Source organism: Schistocerca gregaria, chromosome 4, assembly GCF_023897955.1.
Source record: "Schistocerca gregaria isolate iqSchGreg1 chromosome 4, iqSchGreg1.2, whole genome shotgun sequence".
NCBI lineage: Eukaryota > Metazoa > Arthropoda > Insecta > Orthoptera > Acrididae > Schistocerca > Schistocerca gregaria.
Genome location: NC_064923.1, coordinates 563,727,802 through 563,752,140, shown reverse-complemented (window position 1 = coordinate 563,752,140; position 24,339 = coordinate 563,727,802). Strand labels below are relative to the sequence as shown.

Below are 24,339 nucleotides of genomic sequence, written 5' to 3'. Positions count from 1 at the left end.
GATCAAGGCGAGCAGCAATGTCGCGATACGAGAAACCGCAATCGCGATAGGCTACAATCCGACCTTTACCAAAGTCGGAAACTTGGTGCTACGCATTTATCTTCCTTACACGAGGCATCACAACAACGTTTCACCAGGCAACGACGGTCAACTGCTGTTTGTGTATGAGAAATCGGTGGGAAACGTTTCTCATGTCAGCACGTTGTAGGTTTCGCCAACGGCACCAACCTTGTTTGAATGCTCTGAAAAGCTAATCATTTGCATATCACAGCATCTTCTTCCTGTCAGTTATAAATTTCGCGTCTGTGGCACGTCATCTTCGTGGTGTAGCAATTTTAATGTCCAGTAGTGTATAAAGAAGAAATAAAAACGGACACGAACATGTAACACTACAGTATACGAGGCGTCCATTTAAGCATAAGTACACAACGAAAGATTATTTCAAAAAAGTTAATTTATTTTCAGAAACTACATCCTTCACTCTATTTTTCGACATAGTTGCCAAGTTTATTCAAACACGTATCATACCTCTCAACCAATTTTAAAATATCCTCTTCATAAAAACTTGCCGCCTCCTCCAATAACCAAGAGTTCACTGCCGTTTTCACGTCGTCGTCATCATTGTAACGGTTGCTACTGAGGTGTTGTTTGAGGTGGTAATCACTCGGCGCAAGATCAGGTCTGTAGGGTGGGTGGTCTAAAACTTCCCATCCAATATCGTCCAATAAATCTCGGGTCTGGCCTGCAGTGTGAGGTCTTGCATTGTCATGGAGAAGAACAATTCCCTTTGTCAACATGCAGCGTCTTTTGTTTTGAATCGCTCTGCGTAGCTTTCTCAGAGTTTGGCAGTATGCTTCTGCATTGATAGTGGTTCATCGTTGCATGAAGTCGACCAACCAAACACCATGCATGTCCCAAAACGCCGACGCCATGGTTTTGCGCTGGGACATAGTCTGTTTGGCCTTCACCTTTACAGGCGAGTGTGTGTGTCTCCAGTCCATGCTCTGTTGCTTCGATTCGGACGTGATATGCGAAACCCTTGTTTCGTCTCCAGTTACAATATGACTCAAGAAGCCGTCACCTTCTTCGTGATAACGAGTCAAGAACTTCATCGCTCACTCAAATCATTGGTTTTTGTGGTCCTCTGTTAGAAGTATCGGGATCCAACGGCAGTACAGTTTCTTGAAGTTTTTAGTGTTCAGAAACAATGTTGTAAAGCACTGATCTCGACACGTCAGGAAATTCGCTTGAGAGACCTGTTATGGTGAAGCGCCTGTTCTCAAGAATCCTGGCTTTGTCTGAAGCCAGCAAATCGTCTGTAATCAAAGAAGGGCGACCGGAGCGGTCCTCATCATGGACGTTGTCACGGCCATATTTGAATTCTCGTACCCACTTACGCACTTGGCTTTCACTCATAACACTATCACCGTACATTTCGTAAATCTGTCGATGAATTTCTGCAGCAGACAGGTTCCTTGCTGACAAAAGCCGTATCACTGAGCGAACCTCAAACGCGGCGGGCGAGTTGATAGTCATAAACATTATGAAAGCACATAACAGAACCGTACAGGTTAGCTACAGAGCTGAAACTGAGCACAGTTATTCCTGAGGCATGCCGGTACACGACGCACGCATTCGTTGCGGTATGTGCGCGAACTGCTAGTGTCTACAACAATAAAACCTTACTTACAAAACACGCATCGTAACTTGATTGTTAACTGTTTTAATAATTTAGCAGTCTAATCTTTACTTTTTTGACGTGGGCTGATGGTTAGAAACAATCGGTTTTAGCACGGAAGATGTTACAACAGGACTTCGACTGCGTAACAATAATGAATCTATCCGACAGATTTCAAGGTAATCAATGTCGTGATTAGTTGCACTTTGTTAAATCATATATATTATTTTTGAACACAATGGTAGACAATCACCACCTTCGTCTTACATAGCACCCATGGCAAATTTCAACACACACCCAGTACACCAAAAATTGACACGCTGTTCTGATGATGCACTAGGTGGTCCACACTGCAACCCCGTGACTGATGCGAAATCTGATAAGCAGCACTCTGTATCTCGCTATTCAGTTCTACTAAAACAAATATTTTTTTCGCTAATCAGTGTATTTATTTTTATTTACTGAGAGTCCACTTGCGGCAAGAGTGAGACACACACATTACTTCGTCCATCCATCAGCTTCCACTACGCAATTACAACGACCTTCTCTATACTGAGCAACAACAGATCACTAATCCAGCGCTCTCTTTGCTCGATAATCGATCACATTCACCTATGTGAGTGTATAATAAATTGGTAAGGGCGCTTACATTACAGAGCCGAGCCCCTCAAGGGTCGATCTCCAGCACGTTGCTGGAAGTCTGTTGGTCGTTTGCGAGCCACTCGGTGCGATCGGCAGAGTTTGCTCAGGTTCAGTGGCGACGGCATTACTATGAGCTCACCAGTGTGATTTTTTTCCCTCAAATAGGTCACTGGCCCCTCGCAACATGTTTCTCATAATTAGAGCCACTCCTTAAAACTTAAACACCGGTTAAAAGTTACAAAGTGTATTTACCAACTCACCACGTTCCCATCTCTCCTCATTCAAACTGGACACCTCTCAACAGTCTATACCATCTACAGACTAGATTCCAATAACCCCATCTTTTCCCCTCTACTATCCAATCCTCGTACACTGCCGCGCCATTACCAGCACATCCCAATAACCCCCCACTTACACATTCTCCACATGCTCTCCCAACGAAACTTCAATCATCTCTCCCTCCCATATTATGAATTTCGCCCCAACATTTACTGATCCATCCAGCTATAGGTTCACTCCACCCAATACAACTTATCAACGTTTCCTTCCCCCCCCCCCCCCCCCCCATACATTTCCTCGTCCCCTTTTTCTCCTTCTGTCTCTCTTTTCCTACCCCCCCCCCCTTATCCCAATACCTATTAGTGTCACCTATTCCCTCCTCTAGTCCACTACATCTTCTGTCCCAACAGCCACTCTCACCCCATCACTGCAATGCATCAGTCCTCTATCCTTATACCACCGAAGTCCTACCCTCTTCACCGGCCAACCTTTTACCCTTCAACAACTGAGTCCCCGTCCCATGTCCCTTCTAACTTCTAGTGACAGGAAAGTTCTTATTTCACATATCAGTGTTTCGGCTACATGTTTTAAATGTGTGCTTATTGTGTTTCATTTTACCTTTTATTACTACTGTTTTTAAATACCAGTGCAAAAAGTCATCTGTTGTATAACTCGAAACTTCCATTTTTACTTCTCACCCTTAAAAGAGTTTTAAATTCAATGTCTACACCTCCGCTATCTGTTTATTGCTTTTCATCTACGTTACTTTTTTCTTGTTCATTGAGTGAAGAGAGGACTGGTTGCCTGTACCGTTTACCGGCCCTCCCCTCCCTCTTCCTGCCATTATGTGGCACGGGGAGATGAAATGACAATAAAGAAAGAAAACAAAGCGTGGTGTCGGTAGAGACAGTGAAAGGAACGGTGGTAACCACTTACCAAGGAAATATTTACTTCTGTCTAGATTTCGTGGACACAGATGTCCTCCACAAGTCAAAGTGACCTTGTTTCATAGATCTCGGTGTGAAATGTCGTATCTTTTCGGTTATTTTCACACTTCACTCCCTCTCCACATCAGCTCGCACATTCAGCAGTGAAAAGTTATCACGACCGTTAACAGTCAGCCTAGAGACAACGCAAATGCAACCACAACACTGTTAGTTTTCGTTTTTTTTACGCTTCAACGCTTTCGTTGACATTTCTCCAGGCGTTTCAGAGCTACGCTGGAACACACACACACACACACACACACACACACACACACATATATATATATATATATATATATATATATATAAGATGGACAGAGGCGGCACGGGCTTCTCGGTCGAAAAGAGCGAGTATGTCAAACGTTGTCCAAGAGTAGAAAGTGGTTTACAAAGAGGTGTACACAGGGGTCCTGTATGTTGATATAGACTCAGCACTGACCCTAGATAGGAGAGGACTGGGACTGAATGTGTTGGTGTGAGCGTGTGTACTTATAGGTGTGCGCATGTGTGGGCGTGTGTGTCCATCATAACTCTTAAATAATATAATTAAATTATTAACACTGACATACTCCAAATTTATGTAGCCTATGGATTGTCGGATACATTCAAGATCTTTGAGGACAGAAAAATATTTCATTAAATGCTACAGAATACATGTAGGACAAGTCAGTCGAGTACAGACAACAAAAAAGGTATCATGGTGTTCAAGGACATGTAAAAAATGGTAAAATTTCGGGAATGTGGAGATCCTCGCTACGACAGCTAAGGTAAGGATAGGTTCAATAAAGCTTTTGTAGCTGTGGTGTTAGATGGCTGGATGTAATTTCACGTGCTGCATATTCGTAGTTTTAGTGGGTTTAGGCTATCCTTGGGTTCTTGTCGGATCGTTAGTAGACGAAATAAAAAAGTCAAACCAATCACATATGTAACAGTCTTTAACAGTGTTTATGAGCTAACGTTGGTAAAGGTAATATTTACAATAATAGTTAAAATAGTCTGAGCTCTATAGTGCACTAGGAAAATTCTACCGAAAATTTTTGACAGATAATAACACTATTAATTATTAATATTATATTAATATACGCTGACTGGATTGCAAATTTTGTAATATAGTCTGATAGAAAAATTTATCTTAAGTTAAATAATAATTTGGATTGTACTGTTCCATATTCGAGTAGTCAATGATAACAAAGCCCTGATCTAAAGCTAAATGAATTTGTCCTTCAACACATGAATCATCAAATGACGAACCCCCTGTGCTTCTAATTACAAAACTTGATTGTATTTTATCTTTTCAGATTCAAAGAAAACCAGAGGCTGCTTACTGACAAAGCAACGGAATAATTTGGAAATGTTTTTGTCTAAAGTGAAATATCTCGTTAACCTTAGACAGGACTAAGCTCATCTTATTATTCAGTAACATTTTTGAAAACGATATATAAATTATGTCTGGTATTATAGAGCCAAAGATAATAAAACATGTTGTGTAATTCATATGAAATGTTGTGTAATTTATATGAACTTACTTCTAAGTCCATTATTAGGTTCGTCAACCTCGTGAAATAAATAGTTCAACTGTAAATAGCCTTGAAGTAAGTTCATCGCTACATGTTTGTAAAGACGTAGTGACTGAACTGATGTGTTCTAGTCAAAATTGCCAGAAATGAACATTTGCTTAATATTTACTCCTTAGTAATTCTCGCTCTGTTACGATGATTGGATGAATAACCTCAAACCTTCCCATTTTTAAATCATATGATTAAATTATTAACATTGACATACTAATATGCATTGTACTTCATGCAACACCTCTCATGATGAAATACGGTATTAAATCGAGCATGAAGAAACATGCACTTCGTTAAGAAACTTGTTCCATAACACATATTAGTTTATCACATTATAGTCATTCAGTTTACTGTCAGTACTGGATTGCTGCATGGTTCCCCCAGACAATCTCTCTAACGTCTTAGCAAACTTTACATTTCAAAAGTCACCGCTATTGTTCTATACAGTGCTCTCTTTTAAGGCATCACTAGTTTTAGTGAAACTTGGCTTACATTTATTATTCACCATTGACTACGCAACTCTGAATACTTTTTTTCACCAGCTGCGTCATATACTAAGACACCATTAAATATTATTTACTTGAATGTTATTTAAAGCAGTGTCTTGTTATAAAGAGAAATATTATTCATGTTTTCTGCAAGGTTTTCACTATTTTTTCTATTACTTGCCTATTTAAGCTTCGAATTGTTTCCACTTTTGTTGGCTTTAGTTATTCCACTTATTCTTAATGGTTAAAACAACAGTTCGTTTTAATGAGTTCCAAAACTTTCTCCTTGTAAATCAGTTCAGTTCTTTGATTCATTTCTGTTACTATTCATCCTTAAACTAATGACAAACCTAAAAATTAGTGATACTTCGCTATTCTCTTCATTGCTCTCATTTCTTCTTTTTTCGCCTTCCTCCTATTGCTCTCCCTTCACATTCAAATGTGTCCAATAACTGTTTTCAACACTTCATAACGCCTCCACAAATTTCCAGTTCATTTCATTACAACTGATTCTTAGAAACTTCCTTAATTATACTAATTTCCTCAACATCATTATTTAGCACTTCATTTTCAACACCACTTACTTAACTTCCCATTCGTTTCTCGTTATAATTATTACTGTTATCCGTTTCTACGTCATCAACTATTTTAGTTTCCATATGGCGTATTCCATTGCTCTCCAATAAATCAAAATCTTGCTAAATTTTTGCAGATCGTATTAACTGTTCTTTCTTTCACAATTGTTCCCCATGTATAACTAAACTCATATATTTCAATCTCTTTCTCCATGGATGTGCCAGTTATGTCAAGTTCTGGACCTATTTTACAAATTTCTAGTTAAAAACTGTCATTCTGCCCACCTAGATTCTCGCACAGTTACTTAATAGTTAATTAACAAAGTTTCCAGTTATAGTATCTGAGAGTCCTTATTTTCAATTGGATCATCTTTTAGGCACTAATGAGCTTCTGTCACTTGTCCATTCACATTTAACAGTCCTCAGTCTAGCGATTTTATGAATGTGTCCTGATTTTAGAATACTTGCTGAGTAATCCGAGCCGTTTTCAAAGTAATTGTGTGTTCGAGGTACTGTTGCTGGTGGTTCATCAATATCTCTGATCTGTGGCAGCATTTTATTCTCAGCTTGTTCCAACGCCATCTCTCTTCCTTGTTCCAGTTTTTCTGGGAGTTGTTGCTCTTCCTCTTGCCGTTCAGGTTTATTAGCTTCATTTAATTCTTCCTAGTGTTTTCTTTGTTTACTCCATCTTGTTCTTAACGTTTAAATCCCCATCTAAAAGATGTCAGTATTCTTCATGGAGTTCTCTTTCTGTTAGTTCCTTTTGAGGTGGCAATTTAACAATGAAATAGACTTTCGTTATACTGTATGTATTACCAGCCTCAATGTCTTTTGTCCAGCTGAGCTTAAAAACCAATGTCATTACAGTACTTCTAATCACTGTCACCAGCCATCTCAGCGTTTTTAACGTTGTGCCCACTGTTAATTCCTTCAACAGCTTTTCTCCTCCAGACATCTTACTTTCCAAAAATTCACATCTAATACTACTGTAGCATCATTAAGCGCCCCTCCAAATTCTTACTCTCCCACTAGAAACACTCTTGATTCCTTCTTCAATGTCACCACATCCGTAGCTTTATTTAAGTTTTCATCTGCTCTGCAATTATTGTTGTGAACATTTGCTACCCTACCTCCTGTTGCTGCATTCTGAAAGACTTAACAGTCTATAATCTGACAATAACATTTCTTTTATTCTATCCATTTACCATACGCTGTTACCTTTTTATAAAACTTAGGTAAAAGTTTCTTTTGACTCGCTAATGTTTTACTGTACTCCATGCAGCGTGACTGCCTAAACAGTATGGAACGAATAGGTACCATAACCAAACGGCTCAGTTTGTTTGGAAAAAGGTAGATGTGCAACTGATGGGAAAATACTTACTTTTTTTAAATACTCATATATTCCTGTTGGGGAATCATTCTCAGTTAATTTTCACATCAATATTTTACGCTGTCGGTTTCAACTACTTTCTTCAGTCTCCATGAAATCCACAGGCCAAGTTAGTGATTGGCAAGGACGAATACAAGCAAAAGAAACTCTCATAACGTGCGGGCGGGCATTATCTTGCTAAAGCCCAAGATGGCTTGCCATGAAGGGCAACAAAACACGGCGTAGAGTATTGTTTACGCAACGCTGTGCTGTCAGACTCCTGCTATGAAATGAAGTGGCACCCCAGACCATCACTCTTGGTTCTCGGGCCGTATGCAGGGCGACAGTTTGGTTAGTATCCCACCAGTATCCGGGGCGCGCCTCCAAAGACGTCCTCACCAGTCATCGAGGCCCAGTCTGGAGCGGGACTCCTCACTGCAGACAGTTCTACTCTACTGATTGAAATTACAAACCGAATGTACTCGACACCACTCCAAACGGGCTTGTTAGTGTACAGAGGTCTGCTCGGTCCTCCGTTCTGTCGTCTTTCTTGGACGACAGCTTCCTTCGGCCATGGTTCACCCATCCCTGTCAACATTTCGAATAGTGGCAACGCTTCTCTAATTCGTCATTTCTCCAACAATCTTCTTTGACCCCCATATAAATGTTCTCTCTAAAATGCGGACATCTGCTTCTATTGTTCACGCGCCTGTCTGCGAGGCATAGTTACTGCCCAACTGAGTACAAGTAATGAAAGTTGCAAAAAACTTTGTGCACTGATATGGACATGTCCCCTGTTTACTGCCCTAGCCAGCTGTACGGTGAAATAGCGCTGCAGCATCACACATCCATTCATCGACAGCCAAAGTTTACGATTTTACATTTATTGTAGATACGTATCTGAATATGTGTGTGGCCAGTTTGCATATCTCCTTCGTGACGCGTCACTTTTCCTGTGTATTCCAAAATCACTGAATATGTAAATGATGTGATATTTTTGATAGTCATTACCCTTTATAGATGGCATATGTTCCTACCAGGCAGTTCGAAGTGAGTTTCTGCTAAAGAAAAAGATTTTTGTTGATGCTACTGACACGTTACCTACGCTTCCGACCGAATCGGTACTTACAAATGCACCATTTAAATTATGAAAATTACTTTTAAACTCGGACTATGAAAGATAGGAAACTGTTTCGTGAAACCTTTCACAGGCAGGTGATCAGTTAGAAGCTCGCACATTTTAAGCACTCAGGTTACAACAAATACTGACATTAGGTCAATAATTCACATACATTGAATACTATAAAGTAAGTCTTCAGCCGGAGCTAGAACCTCGTCGGACAGTAGGGAAGAGGTCCGAAATAAATGCCCCCGACGTCGGGGCTATTAGTTGTAATTGAGAAGAATGGGAAACGTGATTGGTCATTGAGGCTTTTAAGGAACTATCACAAGAAGCCTGCATTCTCGCACAAGTCGAGAGGTGTATCACTTCTACCGGTGTACGTCTCGCCTAAAAATAGAGAAGAGGTAATCGTATCCTTTAGTCTCGCGAACCGTCTGCAGTAAGGTGGAATACACGAGAGCGGAGATTTCCACGGTCGAGGAGATGTTCAACAAAATTTGTGCTCTTATTTGACCGCCTCGTCATGTCGTTCATCGAATCAACCGCTTATGTATGAAAACACTGACAAGTAAACCTACCCAGGGGACACACTTCGAGTTTGATCGGGTTTGAATGTGTTGTAGTGTAGAGCAAAATAAGAGACGCGTATTTTTTATATACGTGCCTGTAGGCCGTTAAGGAGGTGAAACACCCCCTGAAAAAATTGAGTATAACACACTCTAAGACAAAAAAGACAATGAGTTAGGTAAATTGGTCACAAATTGATGTACATACAGCTACCGATGGAAAATTAAAAATTATAAACTTTGGCAGCCGATAGATGAATGTGTGAGGCTGCAGCGCAATTTCACCGCGCGGGCGCGCGTTACCTCTTCATCACATCCGGTTGAACTTGGCATTAAAGGTGTTTTGTTATTAGTCAAATGTCGAGATAAAGAAACTAAATAGTGGGAGAGGGAGTGGACCAAACAGCGAGGTCATCAGTCCGATCGGATTACGGAAGGATGGAGAAGACAGTCGGCCGTGCCCTTTCAGAGGAACCAACCCCTGCATTTGCCTGAAGCGATTTAGGGAAATCACGGAAAATCTAAATAAGGATGGCCGGACGCGGGTTTGAACCGTCGTCCTCCCGAATGCGAGTGCAGTGTGTTAACCACTGCGCCATCTCGCTCGGTCATTGTAACATACAATAAAAACCAAAGAATTTTTATTTGTAGCTTCTGTTGTATCTGTTACCGTTTCAACGGTATTCATTCAAAAATATTAAACTCGATTTTTAAAGGGGATGTTACACTCTCTTAATGGCCCTATGGGCACTTATAAAAAATACGTGTCTGTTATTTGGATCTACACTACAACATATTCAAAGTCGATCAAAATCGAAGAGCATCGCTTAGGTGGGTTTACTTGTTAGTATGAGCGTATTTCGATATTACATGACCTTCTAGATCAGTTTCGCAAGCCTTACGAGAATCTAGGAAGAAAGAACCTGCCTTTTGACCTATATGTGGTGGTAGCAAGATACAGCTTATCAATAAAGTGCAAAAAACCACTCATGTAAACCACAGCTCAATTTTGTCATACGATGACATGATGGAGACCGTGGCTGTTCTTTGAAGACAAATGTTGATGGTGTTAGGACAGCAACCAGTATCACATTTGCTTTCAATTCCCTTATTCAAAGGGTACCGTACCCGGTTTAGAATCGTTGTGATTCATCCTCAGACGGTTTACACGCTTTCTTTATGACATGTGGTGTGTTTTCTACAGATTAATTGTCCAGAAATATAAATAATACATAATTATAAGCACGCCACACACAGATGGTTGCGTTACAGATTTTCGTTGCAAGTGACTTACTTGAAACGTCGGTTTGGACTGTTTGTTTTCTTAACATTCATCCAACAGATGTAAATGCGTTCCCACTGCATTCTTATTGTTGCACACGTAAATTGTTCTCACTGAACACTTTAGATTTGCCACTGAGAAGATTTCTACCACGCACCACATGTTTTGATACATACAAAGAGCTTACAAACATATGAGTATCACAGATGCTATGAATATCGTAACATTTGACGATGATGTCCTATGTTTGGAAAGGATCATATATTCATTTACGCAACTGTGGTTTTTCGTGAATCCGTGTCGTTTCTTCGAGAGGAGGGAACAGTGCCTGTACTGCCCACTGTAGCTGCACAGTGCAATCGGGTGGGAGACTGGAAGGAAACTGCGAAGGAAGAGTTGTGAGATGTGCAAAGTCTAGATCATCCTCGCGATGCCACACTGCACCGTTAGCTGTGCTGTCGAGTGAGGATGTCGTGTCTGTTGTGGCAGGGGCAGCCGGTGCCGACAAGCCGCCGCCCGCGCCTCCACCGCCCCCGCCGCCCGGCCCCCAGGGGCCGCTGTCGCGCTCCCAGTCGTCGGGGACGGCGGGGGCGGGCCACAGCCGGAAGCTGCCGCCCGTGGCGCCCAGGGCCGGCAACAAGGACTTCCGCAAGTCGGCGCTCAACGTCGACCTGGAGGCGGCCGTGCGCCGCAAGCTGCGCTCCGGCTCCGACGGCGCCATCGCCGACGCGCCGCCCGCGCCTGCGGGGGCGGAGGCCCGCCTGTCCGCCAGCAGCTCGGCGCCCAAGGTGCTGGTGACGGCGCCGACAGCGCCCTCAGCGCGCGGCACTGGCCAGCACCCGGCCTCCACCTCCGCTTCTGCCTCAGAGAGCAGCAGCAGCAGCAGCAGCAGCGAGACAGAGTCCTCCGAGACAGAGTCCAGCACAGAGTCAGAGTCTGAGCAGGTCTGTCTCTCTGTTTGCCACCGACTTCATTTACTTCTTACGACATTACCTCCAACTAAATTCCGTGTTATGCAGATCACCTGTTTGTCTCATCGTATGCTGTCTTCTTTGGACTGTTTAGTTTGCACGCTTTGCTTAACTACCGCTCATACGACCTGCTATGCAGTACTTGTAGCTCACGTTAACCAACACTATTACACGGACAGACATACACGATTTAGAGCCAGGAACGAATTGAAACACTGAATGGCATACTGTGCAGTTCACAGTTTTGTTTGTGACGATCATATCGGCAGTGACGTGTCTTTAAACGACGTGGTGAAAGGTCACAGGTAGCAATTATTGTCGAAACCCCATTGGAGATGAGAATAGCACTGATTTGGCAATCTTTGAAGTGAAGCTAAATGTTCGCCAGCATATTGGAAGAATGATAAACCTTGTTGTCTTATCCTTCATAATCAGGATAATACACGACCTCAAAAAGCTCAAATGGCTCTGAGCACTATGGCACTCAACTGCTGTGGTCATGAGTCCCCTAGAACTTAGAACTACTTAAACCTAACCAACCTAAGGACATCACACACATCCATGCCCGAGGCAGGATTCGAACCTGCGACCGTAGTAGTCGCACGGTTCCAGACTATACACCACCTCACACTGAAGTTCACACTACTGCGTTATTCGGTCCCCTCATTTGTTACCAATAGAACTTGACAAGGATACAATGAGAAAACACATATTTTCTTTTTTCTTTTTCTTGCATCAGTCTTCTGACTCGTGTGATGCGACCCACAACGAATTCGTCTTCTGTGCCAACCGCTTCCTCCCAAAGTAGCACTTTTTCCCGTGTAGTTTTTACCTTCTACTCTCCTTTTAGTAACATGGACGTTATTCCGTGATGTCTTAACAGATGTCCTACCTTCATGTCCCTTCTCCTTGTCATTTTTCTACATGTATCCCTTCCTCACTCATTCTGTAGAGAACCTCCTCATTCCTTACCTTATCAGTCCACCTAATTTTCAGAATTCTATTGTAGCATCAGATCTCAAATGCCTTGATTCTCTTCTTTTCCAATTTTCTCACAGTTCGTGTTTCAGTACCGTACAGTGCTGTGCTCCAAACGCACTTTCTTACAAATTTCTTCCTCTAAGTAAGTTCTCATCGCAGGAATACCGTTTTGCCAGTGCTACTCTGCTTTTTATGTCCCCCTTGCTCTGTGCAACATGGGTTATTTTGCTGCCTAGATAACAAAATTCCTTAATTTCATCTACTTCGTTATCCTTAGTTATGATTTTAAGTTTGTCGCTCTTCTCATTTCTACTGTATCCCATTACTTTCGTCTTTCTTCGATTTATTCTCAGTCCATTTTCTGTACCCATTAGACTGTTTATTCCATTCAACAAATATTGTAATTGCTTTTCGCTTTCATTGAGAATAACAATGTTATCAGCGAATTTTGTCACTCATACCCTTACACCCTGAAATTTAATTCCACTGTTGAACGTTCCTTTTATTTCCGTCATTGGTTATTCGATGTATAGATTGAACAGTAGGGGCGATACGCTACATCCTTGTCTTACACCCGTTTTTACGCGAGCAATTCGTTCTTTGTCAAATGTGTTCCAGTGTGTGTGAAATCCTATGGGACTTAACTGCTGAGGTCACCATTCCCTAAGCTTACACACTACTTAATCTAAATTATCCTAAAGGCAAAAACACGCACCCATGCCCGAGGGAGGACTCGAACCTCCGCCGGGACCAGCCGCACAGTCCATGATTGCAGCGCCTTAGACCGCTCGGCTAATCCCGCGCGGCCGTTCTTTGTCTTCCACTCTTATTGTTCCATAGTGACTCTTGTACATATTGTATATTACCAGTCTTTCCCTATATCTTACCTCTGTTTTCTCAGAATTTCGATCATTTTGTCCCATTTGACATTCCCGAACACTTTTTCCAGATCGACAAATCCTATGAACGTGTCATGATTTTTCTTCAGTCTTGCTTCCATTACCAAACGCAACGTCAGAACTGCCTCTCTGGTGCCTTTACCTTTCCTAAAGCCAAACTAATTCCATCTAACACACATTGTACTAATACTCGTAATGGACGTAAGTTCCAATAAATTTCATCATTTAATTCTCACTTTTGATGAAAATCTGCAATAAGTTTGATATGCGGGACGTTTCAAAAACTTTGGATCGAACCTCCAGGGGCGATAGATCAACTCATGGGGAAAGAATTTTGTTAGGGACCAAATATTTGCTGTCCCTCCACGGCGACGACGAGGTTTCGTCGAACTAGCAAGATCTCCTGAGAAGGTGTACTGCATATTGCTTACGCCAGTAAGAGTGAAACCTTAAGAATGACTGTCTGTAGTCGGAGAAAGATAGTTTCAAAGAGAATCAGGAACTTTAATTTCGCTGAACCCAACCCCTTTCATACGGAGAGGTGACAGGATTATAAAAAAAAAAAATGGTTCAAATGGCTCGGAGCACTATGGGACTTAACATCTATGGTCATCAGTCCCCTAGAACTTAGAACTACTTAAACCTAACTAACCTAAGAACATCACACAACACCCAGTCATCACGAGGCAGAGAAAATCCCTGACCCCGCCGGGAATCGAACCCGGGAACCCGGGCGTGGGAAGCGAGAACGCTACCGCACGACCACGAGCTGCGGACGACAGGATTATAGACAACACACAAGGAATAGGCACGCCACATAGTGCCTTCGCCCTAGCGCCTCACAGGGGCAAAAACACTACAGTCTTGACGTAATCTGTCACCTCTAGACATATTTTGATACAAAGACTTTAAAGCACCCTCTATATTTGGCTTGTGCATCGTGGTGTAATACTTCCCTTCACCAATGTATAATGACTAAAACTCACTATAACTAGGCTGTACGTAAACAGCCATAAATTGTCTAAAAGTAACACAAGCTAAGCCGTATTTAAAAATTTAAAAGACAAAATAAGCCAAGAGATCAGTTGACATTTTTAGCTCTTACACGCAGAACCTTTCACTTCATCGCAATGTTTCTGTTTTACAAATTTGCTTAACATGCGTCTTGCCCTTACCATCACGAGATCAATAATGAAGACATTCACACTGGTAAGCGCCACACGCAAGCATGGAAAGCTTTGACGAGCGACATAGCAGCTACATTCCGTAGTTGTCGGCCTGGTGACGGCAATGGTGAAATGTATCAAACGGAAATTTGTAAAATAAAATAATTATAATCTGACAATAATTCTGTGTTTAAGCCATGTGTAAGGTAATATAGATTAACAACTCACTTGAAATACTGCAGATGTTGTGAAACGTGTACAGATGGAAAGCAAATAAACTGACAATGCTTTATTCAAGAGAGAGAGAGCTTCACATATTGAGTTTCGGGGCCCAATTAGAAGAGGGACTCACCACTGAAGACACCTCTATTCTAGTCAGTGAGAACCCAAGCTCCAATGGCCGGCCAATGCGTGTCTGGAGACGCCCTGGACAGCGATGGGATACCGAGCTGACTGACACCCGTCATTTAGCAGGACAACCAGGAGTGACAGTCTGGGGTGCTATTTAATATCATAGCAGAACCTCTTTGGTTGTCATCCGCGACACGTTTGCAGCACAGCGGTACGTCAACGACACTCTACGCCCTGTGCTGTTGCTCGTCATGGCAAGCCATCTTCAGCTTACATTTCAGCAAGACAATACCCTCTCGCACTCTATGAGAGTTTCTGCTGCCTGTCTTCGTGATTGCCAAACTCTACCTTCGCCGGCAAGGCGCCATATCTCTCCCCACTGAGAACATTTGCAGCATCATGGGCAAGATCCTCCAACCAGCTTGGGATTTTGACGATCTAACACGCCAATTCTACACAATTTGGCACGATATCTCTTAAGAGGACATCAAACAACTCTATCAATCAATCACAAGTCGAATAACTGCTTGCTTAAGAGCCAGAAGTGGACGGACGCGTTAATTACTTGCTCAATCTGTAAAGCTCTTTCTCTTAAATGAATCATCCAATTTTTCTGAAATTGTAATCATTTGTTTCTCTGAATATGTACTCACATTTACCGATTTCCGTCCTATTCGGATAATTCCTGCTTGGTGCAACCTTTTTTTTAAAAAAAAGAGTGTATAATCTCTACAGTGTCATACTACTATATTTTACGGTCACGTCAAGAGCGCGTATGACCATAATGAGTTGATATACTCGTACCTTCTTCATTCTCTTAAGATCTCCTGACGTTCGCGACGAAACTTTTCACGTTTGCTGTCAAGGTTTTATATTACATCTGGTGCATGGTTTTCCCATAAGACTTAAACTGTCAATTAAAATTTTGTATTGGCTCTGTCCTGTACAATGTCTTCTAGCAAGTCTGTTCAGGAATACAGCTGTTTTCTGCTGACAGCGAATGGGTGAGAACACTGTTAACCCATTTAGAGTTGTTAGTTCTGATATCGTTCCCTACAATTTATTCGCTTCTTCCTGGGAGTTTCTGTGATTTCGTTCAGTGTCTACATTTTATTTTGAATTCTGTTTTCATTCGAACTATTTGCAAGATAAAAGCAGCCCCTCGTTAATAAATAAAAAAACATCGTTTTTTCAAAATCGGAAAATAATGTTAAAAATTGTAAAATATGTCGAAAATGATCGCCCTGCCCCTCTATGTATGTTTGTGATCATAAAACCCCATTCAAATTCACTTTACGCAAAACTGTAACATCAGTTGTTTCAATGCTGGAGCGCACATTTTCCTTCTGCTAGTCTATGGTTTTAGGGTTTTTTCATACGTTTTCCCTTTTAAATATCACCGTAGATAAAAATCACTAGTAGATAAGATAATAACTGGAAGTTACAGGAAAAGAAACGTCTGTTCTGACAGGGGTTTGAGATAACATTGACCCGATAGTGCGGCTATCGGGAAACGCGCACCAAACTCCATTTCTTTACCGCGAGGAGGATGGTGATGGACCGTGAGAGTTTTCACTGTACCAGTGGTGACTACCGTGGGTGTTCACAAGGTCACGAAGGTAATAAAGCAAGCTTCGTCACTGTGTCGGGGCAAGTTCTCCATCCACAACCATTTAAGCAACAACTCACGATATTTGACGCTCTTTTTTATCAGATGTAAGTAATACCTGAGCACATGAACCTTCGTAAGTTTTCAGATGTTAAAACCTAAGTGCAGAATGTCAGGCTGTATATTTAACACCTATTTGTTGCTAAAGTGGCCTAACAGATTCTTCGGGCTAGCAGTCACTCTCCGCAAAATATTTGCAACGCCTTCCTAAGTGCGACGAGGACACTTAGAATTCGAGACACAACCTCTGGGGTGTTATTTTATTACAGTCTTCTAAGGATTACTTTTTGCACAAATACTAGATTTAGGAAATTATGCATGAAGAATTTCACGAATCTTCTTAGCCCTCCTCCTTTTTATTGAAAAATCTATATGCTCATACTCTTTTGGGTCGTAATGATACGAGGTTCTACTAGCTCATTTACAGCCACATTTGAGGCGGGAACAAAGAGTTTCTAAAATATTTTCGTTCTCCCACCCCACAGAGCTCTTGAAGGTGCTAACTTGTCATTTGCTCTTCTTGCTCCTTGATCAGACTCCTCATTGAAAAGTAACACGTGAGGTGTAACAAAATCGTTACTGTGCCATTACGGTAGAGAAGATTGTTTCACCTGTTTCTGGATTCCATAGACTCTTTGTTGATTCATCATTCGATTTATACACACCAGCCAGTAATAACAAACGAATATAAACTAAAGTGCAACTTGCCCCAATATTTTCCAACTCTTACAATAGATCTTTTGACGCTCACGTTAGTCATTTCCACCACAACACTCTAATATTTGGATCATAAGAGCTCAAAAAGAGGATAACTCTCGACACAACTATTCTTCAGATACAGTCTCCATAAGTATGGGGTCGCCAGCCTCGTTTTGAGCCACGAGACGCCAAAGATAAGTACCCTACTTGCAACCGAAAGATTCCGAGATTCTTTCACTGTACCGGAAAATGTATATCGCTAACAGTCTATACACCGACTCCAACTGCTTTCTTCCACATTCAGCAGTATCCACACAGATAAAACAGGGTAACCGTTGAAAACTACATGGGTGGATATTCACTCCAAAATCGAGATTAATTTCCCACGGAAACAATCACAGGTTAATAGCTTCCATTAGGTGCCACGAAGGGGAATAAAACGCCTGTCCCGATAAGAATCCGATCGGCAAATGTTAACTTTGACCGTTCGTCTCCACGGACTCGCAATTGACCCTCCGCAAGTGTGCTGATGCTGCCCTCTCTTGTGCTCAGGAGCCTGTGGAGAAGCCGGCAGACAGGGAGGAGGCCAAGTCGTTCCTGATGCGTGCGCTGGCACCCGTCACCAACTTCTTCCGCGGTTCCGGCGAAGCTGCTCCGGACAAGGACAAGGATAAGGAGAAGCTGGCGCGACACATCCGCCACGTGCAGTCCGGGGAGCGCGCCTGGTGGCTGGACCCCAACGCCGAGGTGCCCGAGGGTGTGACCCGCATCGCCAGTAGCCACCAGCTGGCCGGTGGTGGGTATTCCACACGCTGTCTGCACTCCACACCCTGTCTGTCCTCCGCGCTCTCTCTGTACTCCATACTCTCTCTGTACACGACATTATCTCTGCTCCATACTATCTCTAATCCACACTCTGTTTGTATGCCATACTCTGGCTGTACTCCAGACCCTGTCTGCGCTCCACACCTTGTCTGTATTAGGCACGCTGTCTATACTCCACACCCTGTCTGCATCCCACAACCTGTCTGTATTCCTCACTCTGCCTCTACTCCACACTCTGTCTGTATTGTACACTATCTCTACTCCACACTATACCTACTCTGCACACCATACTCCATCTGTGCTCCATACGTGTTTGTACTACATAGCCTTTTGTACTCCACTCTCTGTCTGTACTCCACATCCTATCTGCATTCCACACTGTCTCTACTCCACTCTCTGTCTGTACTCCACATCCTATCTGCATTCCACACTGTCTCTACTCCACTCTCTGCCTGTACTCCTTACCCTCTCTGTACTTAATACTCTCTCTCTCTCTCTCTCTCTCTCTCTCTCTCTCTCTCTCTCTCGCTCTCCTCCAAACTCTCTCTATTCACTCTCTGTCTGTACTTCACTCTCTATACGTCTGTGCTACACGTCCTGTGCTGCAAGTCAACATGGCTGTCTTCCTAGATTCATAGCACCTTTTTTATACCTAGACTTATCAAACAGACATCTTCTTTACGAACAAAACACAGTATAGATACTTCTTTTGTGTGGCCATAGTGCCTGTAGTTGCTTTACGATTATTAAAGATATTTCGAATCCGTCTTTTCAACTACTGAAAAAGATATGTATTTATTGAACTAAACAAGTTTCATTTTGATGATTTAAAATATGATTAGATGTTTGGAATAAAACATATATACATTTCTAGTTTGCTTCTACATCTCAAAACAGTTGCAAAAAGTATCGAAATGTGACGTTTACTTTGAAAGATTTTGTGTGAATTCCACTTACGTCTGAACTGTCGTCTTTCATCGCATTTCCCAGGTATTCCTTTGGTCGTCACTGATTATTTTGGTCGAATATCACGTTAGCTGAAGCAATGCGCATTTGTTGACGACAAACGTGGCAAAATATTGCATCACCACTGTTTACTTACCTTACCCTAGCGATACCTGTGGCAGTATCATTTGTGTGTATATTGTTTCCAACTTATCTACTAATTCTGGTTCCCACACTTCTTTAAAACGTCTTTTTATCAGCGGTTTGCCAAATGTGTATTATGTTTACTGATTTTTGTCCATAGGTACACTGTCTGTCAAGAAAGTGAAGCACACAAATGATGTGGTCAGGTATCAATGTAACTTCCTGCAAGTAAACAACATTGGTGGGTGTATAAATGGTTATAATTGCAATTCTCTCTGACAGGCAGAATGGCCACAGATGGCATTAGTGTTGTTCGTGTTTAGTGTTGTTACCATTCCTGCTGGGGTACGTAAGGGGCGTGAAAACCATGAGATTTTGAGCATTCACTGTAAAGGACAGAGATGCTGCACACTCGTGTAAGACAACGTTATCAGAATATGGCAGTGTTTTATTGGCTCCACTTGCCGAATGGTCGAATAGCGCAATATCCAGATTTATGGGGCATTCGCACATGACAGTGGCCAATGTTGGACCACGAGGGAACATGAGGGTAGGCATATACCCCATCAAAGTTCTAGTCGACCACGTCTGATCAGCACGAGAGAAGATGGCAGTATAATGCACCAAGCACATCGGAAACGTTTCACGTCTGCCATTCGAGAACAAGTTATGGAACCACTGTAACAATCTGCGTCATCCCACACCAATGGTCAGGGAGTACATCTGCCGGACAAAGGAATTATCGTCCGATGCTGCTGTTAACACCACTGTACAAAAGGCTGAGTCTGGAGTGGTGTCGTGGTCAGGAAGCATGGACAGCTGATGAATGGCGTCTCATTGTGTTCAGCGATGAACCACGGTTCTCGTTCCAGTGTTTTGGAGAGGCACAGCTGTGCTAGTACCGGCGTCATTGTGTGGGGCGCAACAGTGTATGACTTCAGGTCATGGTTAGTAGTGACTGAGGAAACTCTAGTGGCACAATGGAACGTCACGGACATTCTGCGTCCTCATGTGCTACCCCTCAAGTCACAATACTGAAGTGCCATTTCTCAACAGGACAATGTCTGTCCATACATGCACACATGACACGAGTCACTATGCACTGTCTACATGATGTTGAGGTACTGCTGTGGCCAGAAAATTCCTTTATTTGTCCCCAATAGAAAAAGCGTCGGATCATTCCGGACGTCAATTCTGCCCCAGTCACAGAACCCACGAGCAGTTAACAAGAGTTGTGGGCCAGCTTGCCTCAGGAGACGATTCAACAGCTTCATGGCACCCTACCCAACCGAATCAGTGCATGTGTCCAAGGACAGTGGTGATGCAACGTCATCCTGATAAGTGGGCTCCTGCTGTCAATTTCTTTGTGAATTTGACTCGATATGGTAATGACTGAAATAACATCTGTTTTTACTGACTTTATGCTACCCACATCCATTTCAACTGTACTTGGCCTATGATATTCCTGTTCAAGGTTATGTGAACGATTTTAGGTGGTTTGTAACAAAACACAGTCTGTATGGAGCGCATTTATTGCGGTGACTGGTTGCGCTCGCATTATGCCATCTTTATATCTAAAATATGGAGACTGTGATAACTGACAGCAGCAACAGCTGAACCTGAAAGCTTCATTGTTTTTTTATGGAGTTGACTACTACAGTCAGGAATACGAACAGTCATCTTTATTCCGAAATACTTTTCACATAAATATTTATTTTACTCTAAATTTTGGTATTTAAAATTATGATATTCAGTCTCATTTCCCTTAGCCCATTGTCTACCAAAGGAAACTGTTCTGCTGTCAAGAAGAAGTATGAGACTTCATTTTTAGTTGCAGGGTTACTTGTTAATTGAACTTACCGCAAATAAGAGAGCAGATGTCATGTTGAAGACACTTCTACAAAGAACAGACCCCACATTAGTTTCAATAATAAGCCATGTAGTCTAACAAGGAAAGTGCGTGACCTCAAACGCTCAGAACTGCACGAAAATTTGTTTGAGAATATAAACTACTCATCCTGAAAACACTGGTATGAGACAATCGCATGCAAAACTGTGCGTCTTGTCCTGGGATGCATTTGAATGATCATCTATTCAAGGTGTAAGTGAGCAACTTGGTAACTCAGAGAAAGAAAATTTCGATATAATTGACTTCTGTGCAGAGAGCAGGGTAGTCCGTTCCAAAAGAGGACAGCAGCAACAGAGGAGGAATTTTCAGACGTTTCTATTTTATAGGTAGGCTCAGCTAGGAAACTAGATAAGTTAGATCTTGCATTGCTATTATGATGAATGACAGGTATTTGACGTCTAGTGCCAAGTACTGAGGCATATTTACAACGTGAATGATGTAAAAATTGCACCACAAATATTGCGGGAATGGAAAGTGGAACTGGTGTGCTGTTTTCACAGAATGGATTAGTTGTCAGAAGCTCGGACTATTAGCCAATAAACAGACTGTAATAATACTTAGAAAGTATATTTTTAGTGCAAACATACACTTTTTAAAGGAAACAATGCCTATTGACATTAAAAAAACTAAAAGTAGGGCAAATTAGAATGTCAATGGTGTTTGTTGCAGGACGAGATATCGTATATGAAAAGTTTCCACACCGACACTTGTACACCAGATGTGGTAGCGCACACAGAGAACAACACAATCTCATACGCAAGTTATATAGATTCTGACTACTAACAAGACAATCCACCATCACAAGATGTGTTCAAAATGACCGCCGGCAGTGGCAATACACGCTTCCAGTCTTGAATGGCACATCTGTTGCCCATGTGCTAGCATTTCACCGAAGATGTCTGAGCAGGCTGCAGTAATACTTTGTTGCATATCATCGGTTGTAGTTGGTATGTCCTCCTAGACAGCGTCTTTCAGCTTTCCCCACAGAAAAAAGTCTACAGGCGTAAACTCCGGGGAAGAGGCTGGGCAAGGTACAGGTCCTCTGCGTCCAATCCAGCGATTAGGAAAAAATTTGTGAAGACATGCTGTAGTACTTTGTGCACTTCGGGCTCTTGGTACCCCATGTTCCCCCTCCCCTGCAGAGGAACGTCTTTTAGCATACGTCGAAGATGATCTGTTAGGAGGCCGCGATACTTGTGCGTGTTTAATATCCCTCCACGAAATACAGGCCTATGAGCTGATGGTTCACTATCCCAAATCACACGTTTACACTCCATGGACGCTGACATTCCACTTGACAAAGCCAACAGCGATTGTCAACAGACCAATACTGCATCTTTCGGTAGTTTACCTGGCCATGATTGGCAAGTGTGGCTTCATCACTAAACAAGATACATGAAACATCTGGAGTATTTCCATGCAGCTCTTGATGGAGAGAAATGTGATAGGGATGAATGTCGATAGAGAATGCGTAGGACACTTGCCTGAATCATACTACTTCCTCGTCCGCTTGCGCGAGAGCTAACGTGCGGATCAACTGCAATAGCAACAAGAGCATTGATTTCCCCCTCTTCTGCCGTCAGCTGTCTCTTTCTGTTACGTTGTTCAGATTGTACACTAGCACTTTCACGTAATTGGTTGAATAACTGACAAAAACTGTCCAAGATGATCGACATCTATTGGTATTTCCTGGAGCATTTACCGCACAAGAACGAACTGCATTCTTCCTACACGCTCCATACACCATAAGCATGTTGGCTTTTTTTGCATTGGTAAATCCCATTGTCCACCCACAACCTACTGCTTGGACTGCCATACATTAAATGACTAGCAGCTAGCAATGCACTGAAGGAACACACAAGAACACTGTAAGCAAACATAATAACATCGTACCTAGCAACTACGCAGGTTGAATGGGCACAAACAAGTGTCGTTGTGGAAACTTTTCACACTACTCCTAAACGACTCGCACTAGAATCCTGCAATAAACACCACTGGCATACTAATTTACGCTACTTTTAGCTTGTTAATGTCAATATGCATTGTAGTGTATGTCGGCACAGAAATAAACTTCGTAAGTATTATTAAAATCTAGAATGAGATTTTCACTCTGCAGAGGAGTGTGCGCTTCCTGGCAGATTAAAACTGTGTGCCGGACCGAGACTCGAACTCGGGACCTTTACCTTTCGCGGACAAGTGCTCTACCATCTGAGCTACCCAAGCACGACTCACGCCCCGTCCTCAAAGCTTTAATTCCGGTAGTACCTCGTCTCCTACCTTCCAAACTTTACAGAAGCTCTCCTGCTCTCCTGCGAACCTTGCAGAACTAGCACTCCTGAAAGAAAGGATATTGCGGAGACATGGCTAAGCCACAGCCTGGGCTGTGTTTCCACAATGAGATTTTCACTCTGCACCGAAGTGTGCGCTGATATAAAACTTCCTGGCAGATTAAAACTGTGTGCCGGACTGAGACTCGAACTCGGGACCTTTGCCTTTCGCGGGCAAGTGCTCTACCATTTTTTTTTAGTGGCAAGTGCTCTACCAACATTATTTTAGTACCGCCTTTTTATGGTATAACAATAACAAACATAAACTGCTTCTAGCATTTTTTAAATATATAAGAGGATGACTTTATAAAATAAAATTTTCTGGGAAACGTAAATAAGTGGACTTGTTTTTTTTTGTTTTACATAATAGTGAAAAAAATATCCTGCTTCTGTCAGGACAAAACAAAAACGGTCTACGTTCCTCTTTCAGGCGCGTACCTCGCTAATCCCGTCATACCTCGCGTTGGTGTCGGATACGTCTTCACGTGTGTTTGTGGATACTCTCCACTGCCCTGGTCCTTTCTTGTTCTGATACTTATAGACAATAATTACATTCTCCTACCCGGGACACCCCAACTGGGTGGGGGATCAAGCAAGACACTCCTTAAAAAATTTGCGTAATATGTTCGATATCTCGGATGTCTCATAAGCCGTGAGTGATTTTCCTGTAGTAAGGCCCAGAAGTCAAGCACATTCTTACTGCTGTCTCGGAAAAGATAACGCACAGTCAAACCTCGAATCAAAGTCACTGCGTTTGTCTTTGTTCGGGGATAATATGCCCTATCTGGGAGAAGTAGTGTGCGTGGTTCTATTGTTTGCGGCCCCACCCAAAGGAGGAAGGCGACCATTTTTTTGACCAAACACCATACGTCCGCCGAAGGACCGCATATCAGGCGA

At 42.4% G+C, this 24,339-nt stretch overlaps 1 protein-coding gene across 10 annotated transcripts in view; it reads left to right on the top strand.

Moving 5' to 3' along the window:
• LOC126267989 (uncharacterized) overlaps positions 1-24,339 on the top strand; it is a 905,571-nt gene that overhangs the window by 269,105 nt on the left and 612,127 nt on the right. For all 10 annotated transcript variants that reach the window (XR_007549061.1, XR_007549060.1, XM_049973342.1 and 7 more), the window contains exons 9-10: positions 11,046-11,500; positions 17,845-18,088. Coding sequence is in view for 8 of the 10 variants with exons in the window: in XM_049973342.1 (XP_049829299.1) it covers positions 11,046-11,500; positions 17,845-18,088 (699 nt within the window). In the remaining 2 variants the exon portion in view is untranslated. The remainder of the gene's footprint in view (positions 1-11,045; positions 11,501-17,844; positions 18,089-24,339) is intronic.